Source organism: Neomonachus schauinslandi, chromosome 2, assembly GCF_002201575.2.
Source record: "Neomonachus schauinslandi chromosome 2, ASM220157v2, whole genome shotgun sequence".
NCBI classification, from domain to species: Eukaryota; Metazoa; Chordata; class Mammalia; order Carnivora; family Phocidae; genus Neomonachus; species Neomonachus schauinslandi.
This window is the reverse complement of record NC_058404.1, coordinates 15,681,416-15,699,750: the sequence shown is the minus strand read 5'-3', so window position 1 is coordinate 15,699,750 and position 18,335 is coordinate 15,681,416. Positions and strand designations below refer to the sequence as shown.

Here is an 18,335-nt window from a genome sequence, read left to right as displayed (position 1 = left end):
TAGTTTTATACTTCGGAGCTATACAGAATAAATGTAGTGACTCTGCAGGTTAAGCAAACAAACGAAAAGCAACCCTAATCATTTAACTTTCCCAAGTTAAACTTCAAATAAAAATTTAAGACATTTAAATATTAAAACTACAAAATCCACAAGTCAAAAATATGATTATTTGAGCAATGTTACCTGTCAGTATAGTTTTACAAATGCACTAGCACCAGAGTCCATTCCATTTGGCAGAAGGGGCTTACTAAAATTTGTCAGTTAAGTCATTGACTCAAAAGATGATATGTTATCACTAGCTATTATTAGTCAGTTACTTCTTAACCATCTGTTAAGAGTTAATCTAATTTATGTGCCTCTTCACATGGAGACTCAAAAGGAAAAGTACTTACTGGGTTACATACTTGTTATACAAAGTAACCAATAAATGAAATTAATCTCCATGCAAATATGTATGAAGATTATATTATCTAAAATAATCCAGGGGCACCTGGGTGACACAGTTAAGCATCCCACTCTTGGTTTAGCTCAGGTCTGATTTCAAGGTCATGGGATGGAGCACTCAGCTCTGCTTAAGATTCCCTCTCCCGTTGCCCCTCCCCCTGCTATACCCAGCAGGTAAACCCAGTTGTGTAGAGATTGCTAAAAAAGACCACCACTAGATAAAGCAATCTTAAGAAAAAAGAACAGAGCTGGAGGTATCACACTTCCAGGTTTCAAACTATAATACAAAGCTATAGTAATCAAAACAGTATGGTACTGACGCAAAAGTACACACATAAATCAATGAAACAGAACAGAGCGCCCAGAAATAAACCCACAATTAAGTGGTCGGTTATTCAATGACAAAGAAGGAAAGAATATACAATGGATAAAAGACAGTTGTCTTTAATAAGTAGTGCTGGGAAAACTGAACAGCTACATGCAAAAGAATTCACTTTCGTACATCATATATAAAAATAAACTCAAAATGGGTTAAAGACCTAAACTGAAGACCTGAAACCATAAAATTCCTTGAAGAAAACAGACTGCAAGAATCTCTTGGATATTTGTCTTAGCATTATTTTTTTTTATCTGTCTCCTCAGGTAAGGGTAACAAAAGCAAAAATAAACAACTGGGACTACATCAAACTAAAAAGCTTTTGCACAGTGAAGGAAGCCATCAACAAAACAAAAAGACAATCTACTGAATGGGAGAAGATATTTACAAATGATATATCTGATAAGGGATTAGTATCCAAAATATATAAAGAACTCCTACAACTCAACACCAAAAAAACCAATCTGACTTTTAAAATGTGCAGAGGACTAGAACAGACCTTTTTCCAAAGAAGACATACAGATGGCCAAGAGACAAATGAAGAAATGCTCAACATCACTAATCATCAGGGAAATGCAAATGAAAACCACAATGAGGTATTACCTCACACAAGCCAGAATGGCTAGTATCAAAAAGACAAGAAATAACAAGTGTTGGCAAGGATGTAGAGAAAAGGGAACCTTTGTGCACTGTTGGTGGGAATGTAAATTGGTGCAGCCTCTATGGAAAACGGTATGGAGATTTCTCAAAAAGTGAAAAATAGAACTACCAAACGGTCCACCAATTCCATTCCCGGGGATTTACCCAAAGAAAACAACAGCACTAATTCAAAGAGACACATGCATTCCTATGTTCATTGTAGCATTATTTCCAATAGTCAAGATACAGAAGACACCTGCATCCACTGATAGAGGAATGGAAAAAGAAGATGTGGTATATATACACAATAAAATTACTCAGCCATGAAAAAAGAATGACACTTTGCCATTTGCCAGCACCGGTATTATGCTAAGTGAAGTCAGACAGGGAAAGTCAAATATCACATGGTTTCACTTATCTTTGTAATCGAAAAAATAAAACAAACAAAACAAACCAAAACAGACTCAAAAATACAGAGAACAAGCTGCAGATGCCAGAGTGGAGGAAGTAGGAGTATGGGCAAAATAGGTGAAGCAGATTAAGAGATAGAAACTTGCGTTATAAAATACATAAATTACAAGGATGTATGCACAATAATATAGGGAATATAGTCATTAATATTACAAGCTTATATGGTGACAAATGGAAACTAGACTTAACATGGTGAATCTTATATAATGTATATAAATGTTAAATCACTATGTTAATATACCCTTAAAACTAATAAAATATTAGATGTCAACTATACTTCATAATAAATAAATAAACCTAGGGGCGCCTGGGTGGCTCAGTCGTTAAGCGTCTGCCTTCGGCTTGGGTCATGATCTCAGGGTCCTGGGATCGAGCCCCATATGGGGCTCCCTGCTCAGCAGGAAACCTGCTTCTCCCTCTCCCACTCCCACTACTTGTGTTCCTGCTCTCGTTATCTCTCTCTCGCTGTCAAATAAATAAATAAATAAATAAATAAATAAGATCTTTTAAATAAATAAATAAATAAATAAACCTAAGTAAGGGAAGGGGGAAGCCAAGAGAAAGCTAACATTACATGACTTTTTAAAAGTATTTGCATACATTTTTCAAAAAAATTTTAAAAAAAGAGTGATTCAACATAATCAGCAGATACTCTTCATCAAAAACATTTTAAGATATATTTTTAAAGTTATAAAATGTGTCATCTATAGTTAACATCTAAAAGAAAAAAATTAAGGGGCGCCTCATTGGCTCGGTCAGGTGGGCGTACGACTCTTGATTTTGGCACGCATATGCACTCTAAAAAAAAAAAGAAAAAAAACTAAGGGTGCCTGGGTGGCTCAGTTGGGTTAGGCATCCAACTTTTGATTTCAGCCCAGGTCATGATCTCCAGGTCATGGGATCAAGGCCCACGTCGGGCTCCGTGCTCAGCGTGGTCTGCTTGGGATTCTCTCTCTCCCTCTGCCCCTCCCCTCGCTTGCTCACTTTCTCTCTCAAAATAATAAATAAAATAAAATAAAAACTTTAAAAAAATTTTAAAAGGGAAAAAAGAAAAATTAACCAATAAATGTTAATACCTACTTCGAGCCCAATAGCCAATATAAGTTTAGTAAAACTTAATGTAATAAAATCTTAAAAGATTTTATAAACAAATATTAACAGACTTTAGTTGAACAAGCCCATATTATACCTTTTGTTAGTAACTTCCTGGTTGACACTGCTAAATCAAAAACATATACTAGAATTACAGTCTTTTCTCTTTGTTAAAAAAACAATAACTGTATATCTAGGTCATGTTTTACCAATACTATTGGACCTGAAATAGGAGTTAAGTTTTTCTAGACCGTAGTCTCCTCATTTATGATGGTGTAAGACAGAATAATTTCCAAAATTCCTTCCAGGACAAAAATTAGGACACAATTTTTAATCAAAGTTTTCTTGAAATTCATCTCAGTAACCAATTTTTACAGTAAAAATTACTTTGCCTAACTTTTACCAGAGTCAGCTACTTGTAATAGAGAGTTAATATATAATTTAAAAACAAAGTTTCCAAACTGCTACCTTTCTCAAGTCCATTTTTAATAGATATACTAATATTACAATATATATGGACCTAAACTGAACCTCTGACCATTTGAGAAGTTTACTCAGAGAAGTCATATTATGAAACGAAAAGTCAAAAGGAAGAGAAGAAAAAGGTGGTGAAACACAGAACCCAAATATTACATAGGCTGGACTCAATGAATGAATGAATAAGTGAATGAAGAGATATACAGATATAAGGAGAAAAACCTGAATTTGTAACTTACCTCAATGAGTAATGCAACCATCTTTTTCCCATCAGCTTCTGGATTGGCAAGTTTGTTAAATTCCAAATCAAAATAAAGCTTGCACACAGCATTTTCAGGAATGACTTCATAGCAGTGTAAGAGATTTTTTCTGAATTGAATAATGCAAGATTGTTAGGTTTACATCTTATATCTTTTTAAAATCATGGCAGTTGATCTTGTATCTCAAGATACTGCATTAACTGTGATTGAATGACTTATAACTACGGCATAATGAAGACATGGCAAAGTGAACAACTGCTCTCTGTGGGTTTAGGGATCATATTATTAAGAGCTCCATCAAAGAAGATGTAACAATCATATTCTGTAACAGTATTTAATTTGAACATATGGTCAACTTCATGCTGTTATTTATTCACAGAATTTTGACATTGTATGACCCTTCTTTTTTCTTGGTGTCATTATAGAAAGAATCTTGTCTGAGAAAAGAACTTTCTTTCTCGAACCAAAATCTCAGGATCTACACATGTATTCTTGGGATTTGATAAATGAGAATTTTTTAAGTTTTGTATTTTCATTAAGAAAACAGTATTTTTTTTTTTTAAAGATTTTATTTATTTATTTGACAGAGAGAGAGAGAGGGAACACAAGCAGGGGGAACAGCAGAGGGAGAGGGAGAAAGAGGCTTCCCGCAGAGCAAGGAGCCCGATGCGGGACTCGATCCCAGGACCCCGGGATCATGACCTGAGCCGAGGGCAGACGCTTAACCGACTGAGCCATCCAGGCGCCCCGAGAAAACAGTATTTTAAAAATTGACTAAAAACATATTCTGAATCACCTGACTTCAAAGAGCTTTAAATGCTCACATGTGGATCAAGAGTTAAGACTTTAACATGGGTTAATAAAAATACATACTGCTTTGGTAAGTAAATGATGACCTGTGCTAAGTGAAGTCCAGATGGCATCCTACAGAAGTAGAAGGTTTGTAATCTGAACAAGAGGTGATGGCGGATTGCGTCATCACATGCGCAGGAACCCAAAACACACACACAACTGCACACTTTTCTCCCGGCACCTGGTAAGATCATGCAGTGTTGCCATGACAAGGAAGCTCCAGAATTCAATTCTACTATTAAAGGAGTAGCCAAATGGGGGATGGAGATCTACAACAGTTAATTCAGCCAGAATTAATTTCACAAACATTACTAGATGAAGGAAATGTAACTTTAATGTGTTGTCCTTTATAGACTTACCGGGATTTATAATAAAACCAAAGTTGAGCATAGGTTGTCACCAGGTAAATACGTTGTCCATTGCCCACTTTGTATTCCAAAGCAAATACATGAACATCCTTTAGAAGATCAAAAAATTAATAAGGCACAAATCCAAAATCAACTGTAGCTATGCAATGTTCATGAAGAATTTTATCAAATTTTGGAAAAGTGGAATTTGAACATCTTTATTACTAAAAAATGAAATACAATTATTACATCTATGCCAATTAAAATCTAATTATATTTATTTTTATTCACTCAAGTAATACATGCTCAAGGCAGAAACAATTCAAATATCCAGATCAAAAAGGGAAAAAAAAAGGAGAAAAATCACTTTTCAATCACTCCAGCTTGACTTCCTATTATAGCTTCACTTTCTAGTTTATGAAATTGAACTATTTCTTTTAAAGATGTATTCATTTTAAAGAGAGAGAGAGAGCTCACGTGCATCACGGGGAGGGGCAGAGGGAGAGAGACTCTCAAGCAGACTCTGCGCTAAGTGCAATTTTCCCTCCTTCTCATTTCATCCTTAAAAATTTCATACTCCACTCATTCGTTTCCTCATATTTCTGTGGGTATTGTTGTACTTCTCCACTTAAATCTAGTCATTCTATTATTTTTCAGTCCATGGATATGGTCATTCTTCCTCTAAGCATAGCTTCTTTTGTTTATTTTTTTTAAGTTTTTTTTTTTAACTTATTTATTTGACAGAGAGAGAGAGCACAAGCAGGGGGAGCAGGAGAGGGAGAGACAGACTCCCCGCTGAGCAGGGAGCCCGCCATGGAGCTCGATCCCAGGACCCTGGGATCATGACCTGAGCCAAAGGCAGACGCTTAATTGCTGAGCCACCCAGGCGCCCCAGCACAGCTTCTTTTAAATGTCATTATGTGTTCCCTCTCTCGCTGTGTCTCTCTCTGTCAAATAAATAAAATCTTTAATAAATAAATAAATAAATAAATAAATGTCATCATGTGAGAGTAGGACAAATATGCTGAGTAGGAGGATGCTGAGCTCACCTCCCATGGACACACTGAGGTAACCACCACAAGTAAAGCAACTTGCTCTGAAAACAGTCAGAGATCAGCAGAACAGATCTTCCACAGCTAAAGACGTAAAATCAGGGCAACATCAAGAAGGGTAGGAGGGGGTAAAACAAAAATAGGAACCAAAACCTGGTACGGAGAACCACAAGCAGGACGGTTAGCACAGGTGTAGAAGTCCTCCCTGAGGAGGAAGAGGATCAAGCCCCACATCAGGCACCCCCAGGCCTGGGGACCTACAGCAGGAGAACTGAGAATAAGTCCCCATTCCCTAATATGTCTGGTTGTTGAAAATCACCAGGACTTAACTCTCAGACAGACCCCACTGTTCCAGGGCCAACACACTGTATTACTCGGTCCGAGACCCAGCACACAGAAGCAGCAGTTTGAAAAGCAACTGGATTATATACAGGAAGATTTATTGACTAATTTTAAGACCAGTGCCAGAGGAACCAAGATAGGGGTAGGAGCTCCCTCGGGAGACGCAAGCACTAGTGGGTGGCATTTTTCTTGCCCTCCTTTGCCTAGCTGGCCCGACACTGATGGGAGCCAGTCCTGACTCTCTGTCTGCCTGCCCCATTTCAGTGCTCCCTGGGTGACTGACCCCATCTAACCTGCCTGCCCTGACAGGCACTCATCCAGCGTGGCTCTTGCCTCACCATAGCTGGCAGACAGCCTCGGCTGGGACCAGCACCCCCAAAAAGCAACATCAACCCGGCCACACCCAGCAGACAGCCCCGGCTGGTACTGGCACCCCCCCCCAAAGCGAGTCCTGCCCCAGGCAGGTGAGGAGCCGCGGTGGCTGCGGCCAGTCCTCTCAGCCAGAGGCCTCAGGTTCTAGCCCGCCACGCCACGCACCTGCAACAGCGCCAGCCAGGCCTCAGGGCCGACAGCACTGGGGACCAGCTCTTCCCACCCGTGTGCCCACGTAGTCACAGCCAGTCATTAGAGTCCGCTGACCTGGGGGCCAGGACTGCCCAGCAGGGCGCCCAGAGGAGCACGGCCACAGTCATTGCTGACGGACAAGGAAGGCTGAGGACCAGGCCCAGCAACCAGGGCACAAGCAGCCGCCGCAGCCTGGGCACGACAGGAGGTCACATGCAGTCACAAGGGGACGCCCCCATAGCGACTGGTTCCTGTGACCGGTGGGGGTTGTGCTTCTGGGCCCCCAGGACACCTATCACATAAAGCTACTACTCTGAAGACCAGGAGACAGAGCTGACCTACCTAATACATAAAAACAAAAACACAGAAAGTCAGACAAAATAAGGAGACAGAGGACTATGTTTGCAACAAAAGAATAAGACAAAACCTCGGAAAAAGAAATGGCGATAAGCAATCTACCTGACAGACAGTTCAAAGTAATGGTCATAAAGATGCTTACCAGACTTGAAAGAAGAGTGGATGTACTTTGAGAACTTCAACAAAGAAATAGGAGATATAAAAGAGAAGGAATCAGAGCTGAAGAATACAGTAACTGAAATGAAAAATACACTAGAGGAAATCAGAGCAGATTAGAGGATGCAGATTTTGGAAAGCATCCAAGCTGAACACTGAAAAGAAAAGGAAATGAATAAAATAACCATAGGTTAAGGAACCTCTGGGACAACATCAAGTGCACTAACAATCACATTATAGGAGCCCCAGAAGGAGAAAAGATAAAGGGGCAGAAAACTTACTTGAAGCAATAATAGCCTAAAACTTCCCTGACCTGGGGAAGGAAAAATATAACAGCTCCAAGAAGCACAGAGAGCCCAAACAAGATGAACCCAAGGAGGTACACACCAAGACACATGATAACTAAACGTCAAAATAAAAAGATAGAGACTCTTCAAAGCAGTAAGAGAAAAGCAACTAGTTACATACAAGGGAACACCCATAGATTGTAAGCTGATTTTTTCAGCAAAAACGAGGCAGGTCAAAAGAGGGTGGCATGATATATTTCAAGTGCTGAAAAGAAATAAACCTATGTCCAAGAATACTCTACCCAACAAGATTACCGTTCAGAATTGAAGGAGAGATAAAGAGTTTACAGATAAAATTTAGAAGAATTCTTCATGACTAAATTGGCTTTCCAACAAATTTTAAAAGGACTTCTTAATGTGGAAAAGAACATAACTAGAAGAAAATTATGAAAGGAAAAAATTTCACTTATCAAAGAAAACATATAGTAAAAATAGATCAATCACTTAATAAAGCAAGTATGAAAGTTAAAGGACAAAAGTAGTAAAATATCTACAAAAATTAGTTAAGGGATACATAAAACAAATAGATGTAAAATATAGCATCATACACTTAAACACGGAGATGGGAAGTAAAAATGTAGCACTTTTAGAATGTGTTGGAACATCAGCAACCACCAAATTTATAGACTGCTATATACGTAAGATATTATACATGAACCTTGTGGTAACTATACGCCAAAAACCTGGAACAGATACACAAAAAATAAAGAGGGAGGAATCCAGGTATAACACTAAAGAAAGTCATCAATCACAAGGAAAGATAGCAAGAAGGAAAAAACGAGAACTACAAAACCAGAAAACAACTAACAAAATGGCAATAGGTACATATCTATCAATAATCACTTTTAAACGGACTAAGTGGACTAAATGCTCCAGTCAAATGACAAAACGTGACTAAATGGAATAAAAAACCAACCCCATCTATATGCTGCCCACAAGAGACTTCGGACTGAAAGACATATAGACTGAAAAAGAAGGGATAAGATATTCCATGCAAATGAATGGAAAAAAGATATTCCAAGCAAATGAAAATGAAAAAAAAAAAAAAAAGGCAGTACTTATATCAGACAAATTAGACTTAAACACTGTAAAAAGAGACAAAGAAAGGCATGACATAGGGGCTCCTGGGTGGCTCAGTCGGTTGAGCATCCAACACTTGGTTTCAGCTCAGGTCATGATCTCAGGGTCCTGGGATTGAGCCCCTTGTCGGACTCTGCACTCAGCAGGGAGTCTGCTTGAGATGCTCTCCCTCTGCCCCTCCCCCACCTGCATGTGCTCTCTAATAAATAAATAAATCTTAAAAAAAAAAAAAAGAATAGCATGACATAGTGATGAAGGGATCAATCTAACAAGAGGATACAACAATTGTAAATGTCTATGCACCCAACATAGGAGCACCTAAATATATAAAGCAAGTATTAATAGACAAAGAGGGAGAAAGTGACAGTAATACAATAATAGTAGGGTAATTTAACACCCCACTTACATCAATGGATAGATAATCCAGACAGAAAATCAATAAAGTAACACTGGCTTTGAATAACATGAGACCGTATGCATTTAATAGATATATACAGAACATTTCATCCCCAAAAGAAGAAAACATATTCTTAAAGTGCACATGGAACATTCTCCAGGATAGATCACATGTTAGGCCACCAAACAAGTCTCAATAAATTTAAAAGGACTAAAATCCTATCAAGCATCTGTTCCAACAATATGAAACTAGAAATCAATTACAAGAAAAAAACTGTAAATAACACAAACACATGGAGAATAAACAACATGTTACTAAACAATGCGTCAATGGGGTCAATGGAGTCAATGGGGAAATTCAAGAGGAAATAAAAAAAATACCTGGACACAAGAGAAAATGGAAACACAACGGTTCAAAATCTATGGAACACAGCAAAAGCAGTTCTAAGAGGGAAATTTATAGCAATACAGTCCTACTTCAAGAAATAAGAAAAATCTCAAAAAAGCAATCTAAACTTACACCTAAAGGAACTAGCAAAACAAGAACAAAGCCCAAAATTAGAAGGAAGGAAATAATAAAGATCAGAGTGGAAATAAATGAAATAGAGACTAAAAAGATAATAGAAAAGCTCAATGGAATTAAGAGCTGCTTCTTTGAAAAGATAAACAAAATTAATATAGCCAGACTCACCAAGAATAAAAAAGACTCAAAAATAAAATCAGAAATAAAAGAGAAGTTACAACTGACACCACAAAAATACAAAGGTTTATAAGAGACTACTACAAGAAAATATATGCCAACAAATTAGACAGCCTAGAAGAAATGGATAAAGACTGAAATCAGGAAGAAACAGAATATCTGTACAGATGCATTACTAGTAATGAAAGTCAATCAGTAATCAAAAAATTCCCAAAAAACAAAAGTCCAGGACCAGATGGCTACACAGGTGAATTCTACCAAACATTTAATAAAGAGTTCTCAAGCTATTCCAAAATATACAAGAGAAAGGAATTTTTTTTTCTTTTTTTAGGAATGCTTCTGAATTTGTTCCACAAGGCCACCAGCATTACCCTCAAACCAAACCGGACAAAGACACTACAAAAAAAAAAAAGGAAATTACAGACCATTATCCCTGATGAGCACAGATGTAAAAATCTTCAACAAAATATTAGCAAACCTAACACAATACTTTAAAAGGATCATTCACCATGATCAAATAGGGTTTATTCCAGGGACGCAAGAATGGTTCAATATCCACAAATCAACATATACAACACTTTAATAAAATGAAGGATAAAGATCAGATGACTACCTCAATAGATGCAGAAAAAGCATTTGACCAAATTTAACATCATGATAAAACTATCAACAAAGTGAATATAGAGCGAACACAACATAAAAAGACCATAAATGACTAACCCACAGCCAACATCATACCCAGTAATGAAAAGCTGAAAGCTTTTCCTCCAAGATGAGGAAAAGATAAGATGCCCATTCTTCCCACTTCTACTCAATATAGTAGTAGAAATCCTAACCACAGCAATCAGACAAGAAAAAGAAGGGGGAAAAAAGGCATCCAAATTGGTAAGGAAGAAGTAAAACATACAGATGGCCAACAGACACACGAAGAAATGCTGAATATCACTAATCATCAGGGACACGCAAATCAAATCAAATCAAATCAAATAAGATACCACCTCACACCAGTCAGAATGGCTAGTATCAAAAAGACAAGAAATAGGGGCACCTGGGTGGCTCAGTTGGTTAAGCATCTGACTCTTGATTTCAGCTCAGGTCATGATCTCAGGGTCCTGGGATGGAGCTCTGAGTCAGGCTCAGCATTCAGTGGGGAAGTCTGCTTGAGGATTCTCTCTCTCCCTCTCTCTCTACCCCTCCCCGACCCTGCTCTCTCTAAAATAAATCAATCTAAAAAAAAAAAAAGGACAAGAAATAACAATGCTGGTAAGGATTTGGAGAAAAGGGAACACTTATGCACCACTGGTGGGAATGTAAGTTGGTGCAGCCATTATGGAAAGCAGAATGGAGGTTCCTCAAAAAAAATTAAAAATCAAACTACCATACAATCCAGTAATTCCAATAATTCAGTATTTACCTGAAGAAAATGAAACCACTAATTCAAAAAAGTATATGTCCTATGTTTATTTGTAATAGCCAAGTTATGAAAGATACCTAAGTGTCCATTGATAAATAAAGATAAAGAAGATGCAGTATATATACACAAAAGATTATTACTCAGCCATAAAAAAAAAGAATGAAGTCTTCCTGTTCACAACAACATGGATGGACCTAAAGGATATTATGCTAAGTGAAATAAGTTAGAGAAAAACAAAAATCATGATTTCATTTATATGTGGAATCTAAAAACAAAACAAACCTGAAATAGACTCATAAATACAGAGAACAAACTGGTGGTTGCCTGAGCAAAAGGGGATGGAGAGACAGGAGAAATAGGTGAAGGGGATTAAGAAGTATAATCTTCTAGTTATAAAATAAATAAGTCATGATGATGAAAAGTATGGCATAGAGAATATAGTCAATAATATTATAGTAACTTTGGTGATAGATGGTGATTAGACTTACCATGGTGAGCATTTTGTAACGTATATAATTGTTGAATCACTATGTTCACCTCAAACTAATATACTATGTCAACTATATTTCAATTAAAACTTTTTAAAATATCATGACAAATTTTTTAAACTAATTGTCACTACATAGCTCATTCTTTTTCATTTATTAAGTAAATGGCCAAAAATTCATAGGAATAATTTCTGTAAATAGTGTGATATTTAGGGACACCTGGGTGGCTCAGTCATTAAGTGTCTGCCTTTGGCTCAGGTCATGATCCCAGGGTCCTGGGATCGAGTCCTGTATCGGGCTCCTTGCTCAGCTGGGAGCCTGCTTCTCCCTCTGCCTGCCACTCCCCCTGCTTGTGCTCTCTCTCTGACAAATAAATAAATCTTAAAAAAAAATAGTGTGATATTTAGATCACAATTAAATTCTTTTGATAGATCATGTGGACTGAAATGAAGACAAACAACAGACTTTTTTTTTTTTAATCCTAAGTTATAGTAGCTTCACAAAAAAAAAAAAAGTAGGAGACAAGAAAATTACCTCTTTACAGCTTTTAACAAAATTAAAAGCCTGAGTTTGCCGAAGGAATAGTTTCCAAATGGAGGGTGGTTCTTCTGGCTTGGACAATCTTGGTCTGTATACTGAGGACAATGGTTTCCTCTCATAACGAGATGCTCGTTCTTCAATTTGCTTCAGTCTTGCTTCCCATTTTCTCTCCATTGGTTTAGAAGTTACGGGAAAGTAAATTGTATCCCATGTAAGATTTCTGTCAGTTAGTACTAAAACAAACAAGGACATCAATTTCTTTGTTCAGAATATATTTTTTTGGTAAAACTTCAAAACCCATTTCGTAATGGTTATTTCCTTAACTGCCTTTATATATAATATATATTATGTATATATGTACTATGTATATATGTATATTATATAACATATATACTATGTGTATATATGTACTATATATATGTGTATATATAGTTTTGCATGAAGTTTTAATGTGAAGTAAGAATGGGGCTAGTTATCAGGTAGCTTTAGATCTTGGCTCTTCCATCTAACAGTGCTATGATTTTAGAAGCACCCTAAGCCTTACCTGCAAAATGGGGATCAATGTCATCCTGAACACTTTATGTAATTATCATGAGGATAAATGTGATAGGACGTAAGAAAACGTTTTGTAAATTACAAAGCCTCATGTAAACATAAGTGGTTTTTGTATCATTATGGTTTTTATTATAACCACTTTATTGCATCAAGCACGATCTATCTTGCCCAAGTAGTGCTATTACGTTGGCCATCACTCTTGTGCTATTTCTTAGCACAGAGTTCATTTCTAGACACCACTGTGCAGTTCCCCTTTCTTCTGTTTCTATCCATTGCTCTTCTTTTCTCCCAACACGATAGTTAGTTGGGAGAACAATTCAGTGTATAAATGCGAACTGCAATATTGGTTAGTTTTGGTTTATGTTAATCATAAGCATGTTTAAAGATAGGAATAAACACATTTTAACCTGTGTCTGTTCATTTAATGACTGTATTTTTGTCATTAGTCAATGTGAAATAGCAGTCTTTTAATCCTTGTTTATTAATGACATGTGTTTTTTGTTTGCACACAATATTTCCATGTTAGCCATGCCAGGGTAAGGGGGTCAGGAAATACTTTTATGATTTGGGATTTTGGTTTACTTACAAAAAAAAAAAAGGATCGCCTTTTAGAAGGGGAGAAAAGCTTGCATTGTAGGTAAGTAATGGCCACAAAATCTCTGCCATTCCTCCTATCAAGAGATGGTATCTGAGCCCACTCACTGATTCTGTACTTGGCCATGTGACTTGCTTTGGTCAATGCCGCATCAACAAGTGTGAAGCAAACCGAGGTGTAGTAAGTGCTTTTGCACTGGATTTGGCTATGTCGGGAGTCCTGCCCTGAGACTGTCATGCTAGAACTCTGGTCCCACAGAGGATAAAAGGACATCAGGAGAAGAATCAAATTACCCCAGCTAACAGCCAAGACCAACTAACTCTCAGATATATTGAGTTCAGATGTTTTGGATCATCCAGACATCTGAATGCAATGCCTAAGTAAGCCTGAGTGAGTTCAGGTGACATCTGCCAAAGACCTGGCCAGTCAACCCATAGAACTGTAAGAAAAAATTAACTTGTCTTAAGCCAAGAAGTTTTGGTCTGGTTTTTCATATAGAAATCGATAGCTGATGTAGTCTCCCTCTTCATTAGTATCATCTTCATTAGTAATATCATAATTTATGTAGAAAACACATATAATAGTTTTTTAAAGTGAAATAACAACATGTACTAAAGCCTTCAAGGGAAATATTCCTATTTACCTCTGGCAATGCCTTTCCAGTACTTACGCTTATCGAGTCGATAAATATTCTCTTGAATTTTTGCAGAAAACTTTGCAACACAAACTCACTGGCAACTGATATATTCCTGGGAAGGAAAAACAGGTTCATCCTAAAAGACTGAGATGGTAGAATATCATGACACTGTTAGATTTCACATTGGACTTCAAACATATCAGACCTAAGAAAGATTATTGTTACACCTGATCCACATGAAAATTGTTTTATAAACCAAGAAACAAACATAATTCTAAAGGTATCAATATAAACTTCATAACAGATATGCCTAGAAACAGAATACAATTTCACTGGATTGAAGAGCTGGAATAATTTTTAATGAAATGGCTTTTTTCAATATAAAGTGACATAGGACTCCAGATTGCTAGATTCTGAGTATTCAGTTTATTTTAATCTGCTTCGCATACAGATAAAAATCCTTTACATTTAGACAACCTAAGTGAGAAACTGACTTTCTTCTATGAAATGTACTAACTTTTAATAAAGCCCACTGAGGGGCGCCTGGGTGGCTCAGTTGGTTAAGCGACTGCCTTCGGCTCAGGTCATGATCCTAGAGTCCCTGGATCGAGTCCCGCATCAGGCTCCCTGCTTGGCGGGGAGTCTGCTTCTCCCTCTGACCCTCCCCACTTTCATGTGCTCTCTCTCATTCTCTCTCTCTCAAATAAATAAATAAAATCTTTAAAAAAATAAATAAATAAAAAATAAAGCCCACTGATTACTTAATGAAGAAAATAAACACAGAATGCAATTAGATAGGATTTGTAGCTCTAGTACCTAGCCAGTAACTGACAGAATAACCATGTGAATGTTCACACTTAGTGACACGGACATCAGGAAAACTTTTGATTTTGTAAAAAAAAAAAAAAAAAAAAAAAATCCAATATTTTTTATGTACACCATACATGAAAGTCATGGAGACACAATGGAAAACCAGTCTGACACTTACCAGACTGAAGAAACCACAATGTCAACAGAGGAAAAAGAGGAATTCAATATACGTTGTGCTCTCATGAGTTCTCTGCACAGTTCAAAAATTTTAACAGCTGGGTTGAGGGTCAGAAGACAACTGGGGGCTGGACTATTGGCGCAGGAGGGTTGAATGACAAAAGCAAAGGAAATGGAGACAAGGAAGGCATCTGGCATTCTGGTTTGGGACTATCGTATTCCTCATCCCTCCCCCCTGGGATAAGAAATAGGTCACCATTTTAGAAATGCTTTTAATTCCTGGTAGGGAAGGACTGCTGTCTTACGTTTATGTAACTGTACATCAAAAACCCCTTTTCACACAGGGGCCGTAACTATTTTTGGTAAGTTTCCAAGTTCCAAAGAAAAATATTTGTTGTATTTTAAAATAATAGGTTTAAGAGCTCTATTATTTATTTCTTCACATTGCACCACAATGTTAGTTTCTTTCTTTTTTTTTTAAATTAAGCTCTATGCCCAATGTGGGGCCTGAACTCATGACCAAAAGGTCAAGAATCACATGGTCTACCCACTGAGCCAGCCAGGCGCCCCCCTCCCCCACCCCGCCCACAATGTTATTTCTTAACATTGTGTTTAACCATGGTCAATACTGATTTTACAACTAAAGGTGGTCAGGCTAGAAAAAAGGCTGGCTTAGTCCTTTTAGAGGAACTGTAGTGGGAGAAGAGGCAGAGGGAAGGAGGAAGAGAGATGACACAGCCAGCCAACCTCAGCAGCCCTGGTTTCCCTAGGTTTTGCCTAGACTTGCCCAGCTCAGACACTTGAAGGCTTGAGTCCCAGGACCAGCTGGAATAGACAGCACATGCTTCATGATTCCTGGCCTCTAGGGAAAGCTTCTTTCCTCTTTTGTCTATCACAAGTCAACTCCTCTTTCCTCTGCCCTGAGAACAGATTCATCAGTATTTTGTGCTTTCTGGCATATATGTTCAGTGCCAGTATTTAGTCATGCTCTGGTATTTGGCAATATTTTTTTTTTTTTCTTAAAAAGATTTTACTTATTTATTTGAGAGAGAGTGAAAGCAAGAGAGATCACAGAGGGAGAGGCAGACTCCAGGCCGAGCGGAGAGCCCGATGTGGGACTCCATCCCAGGACCTGGGGATCACAACCGGATCCGAAGGCAGACGCTTAACCAACTGAGCCACCCAGGCGCTCCTGGCAATGTTTTCTTTCTTTTTTTTTTTTTTAAGATTTTATTTATTTATTTGACAGAGAGAGATACAGCGAGAGAAGGAACACAAGCAGGGGGAGTGGGAGGGGGAGAAACAGGCTTTCTGCCGAGCAGGAAGCCCCATGTGGGGCTCGATCCCAGGGTCCTGGGATCATGACCTGAGCCAAAGGCAGACGCTTAACAACTGAGCCACCCAGGCGCCCCCTGGCAATGTTTTCTTAACATAATCCCCTTTATGGCCTCTTGGAATACATTTGTACTATTTCTCCCACTGCTAGAATAGTCATAATAAAGTATGTGATTAAAATTTATTTATAGTATTACTGCTATATAAGAGTACATTCCAGATGAGCACATTCACCTTTTCCACTTCGGTCATTTTGCCTTTCAATGCTTGAACAGAACTCATAATTTCCCAGAAATCTCCTGTAAGAGATAAAAAAACATATAGTGATCTATTGTTCTTTTCCAGTTCCCCCCTTCTACCATCCCCACTGGATCCCCCATCCAAATAGCCTAACTCTCTGCCAGACTAATCACCCTTAAAACCAGATTTGTAACTTTCCATAGCGACACTCATTAATGATTCAGAACATCACTCAATTCACACTTTGGCTTACCTCAAGAAATCCAAACTCCCTTGAAAATCTAGAGCAGATTCTAAACCACTTTACAGTCTCCAGAATCGAAAGTACTTAATCATTTTATTTCTTATTGTTCAGGCATCTCACCAAATGAATGATAAGGACCACATCCTGTCCCTGGCCCACTACAATCACCCTCTTGCATATATATTCCTCTTACCTGGAATGCCTCACTTGCCTCTCCCTCTTCGAGGCCCAGATCAAAGTCGGCCACCTCTGTAAAAAGAAATTACTGGATTCAGTCAGAAGACATCGCCTCTAGCCAACCCTTTTACTATGTTAAAGTTTCACTAATTAGTATAATTTACAGGAAAACAGAAAACCACTGCTGCTGCTTTAACTGAAGTATCATTTCAGTAAGAGAGTTTAGCACAGGAAGGGGTGTGGGCATCACAATGGGGTGATAGGATCTGTGCAACCATACTAGCACCTTCCTTATGAAGAACTGCACGCTGAACCACGGGTAGGGTTTGGAGGGGGTCCTATTCTTCAGTTTTACCGCAGCAGAAAAAGGCCTGCCAAACACTGGTCCTCTCTCAATTTGGGAGGGATTAAGAAAGGCCCAAGTGTTCTTGGGATGCAAATCTAACTCCGGTAATTCTTTTAGCAAGAGCAAATGACTTAACTTTTTTAAACCCGTGCAGGGATTGGGATTCCTACCTCCAGGAGTTGTTGAAAGGATAAAATAAGAAAATGTGCTGCGAAAAATGTACTAAGCACTCAACAAAGGGCTGCCATATATATATATACTATATGTATATATAATATATATATAACGACGTCTATTTATGGACACACTACGGCCCCTGATTTATACCCGAATAGACAGAAATGTTGGGGGCAGGCTGGTTCTTAACGTGGGAATCCCTGACTTAGAAGGATGTTCTGAACCTCCTGAAGTTTGATGCAGAATTTCGCGCTCGATTGTGTTGATATATTCTGCGAAAACGACTCCTTGTTTGCATCAGGGTCTGAACGTATTCGTGAACCAAAACAGGCGGGGAAGCAGTAGCGCAGGGAAGGAGGATTTAGGGGTAGGGAACTGGGGGTGAGCCAAGGAAAGCCCTCAGGCACCAGAGGAGAAGTAGAGATTACCAGCGCGGGTCGCGGCCTGCTCCCCTTCCTCCTGGAGGTCGGAGTGGGCGTCAGGCCCGCCTTTGACTCCCTCCTCTCTGCTCCTTGGGCCTCGCGAGGCGTTCAGGCGTCCCTCCTTTTGCTTTCAGAAGCCCGCGCCGCCAGCGGAAACCCGCGGGTTCTCACTTGCAGGCGGGACCAGTCTTCAAACCAAGCGCAAGGACGAGGCCAGAGCGCGGGG

General features: G+C 38.5%; 1 protein-coding gene across 2 annotated transcripts in view; it reads right to left on the bottom strand.

Annotated features, from left to right (window-relative positions):
* Positions 1 to 18,313, bottom strand: part of PRIMPOL (primase and DNA directed polymerase) — a 53,139-nt gene extending 34,826 nt beyond the window's left edge. For both annotated transcript variants that reach the window (XM_021694139.1, XM_021694138.1), the window contains exons 1-7: positions 18,116 to 18,313; positions 17,181 to 17,236; positions 16,738 to 16,802; positions 14,215 to 14,293; positions 12,389 to 12,627; positions 4,971 to 5,068; positions 3,739 to 3,868 (exon numbers count right to left, since the gene is read on the bottom strand). In XM_021694139.1, coding sequence (XP_021549814.1) covers positions 3,739 to 3,868; positions 4,971 to 5,068; positions 12,389 to 12,568 — 408 coding nt within the window. In that variant the 5' untranslated portion in view covers positions 12,569 to 12,627; positions 14,215 to 14,293; positions 16,738 to 16,802; positions 17,181 to 17,236; positions 18,116 to 18,313. The remainder of the gene's footprint in view (positions 1 to 3,738; positions 3,869 to 4,970; positions 5,069 to 12,388; positions 12,628 to 14,214; positions 14,294 to 16,737; positions 16,803 to 17,180; positions 17,237 to 18,115) is intronic.
* Positions 18,314 to 18,335: the final 22 nt, after the last annotated feature.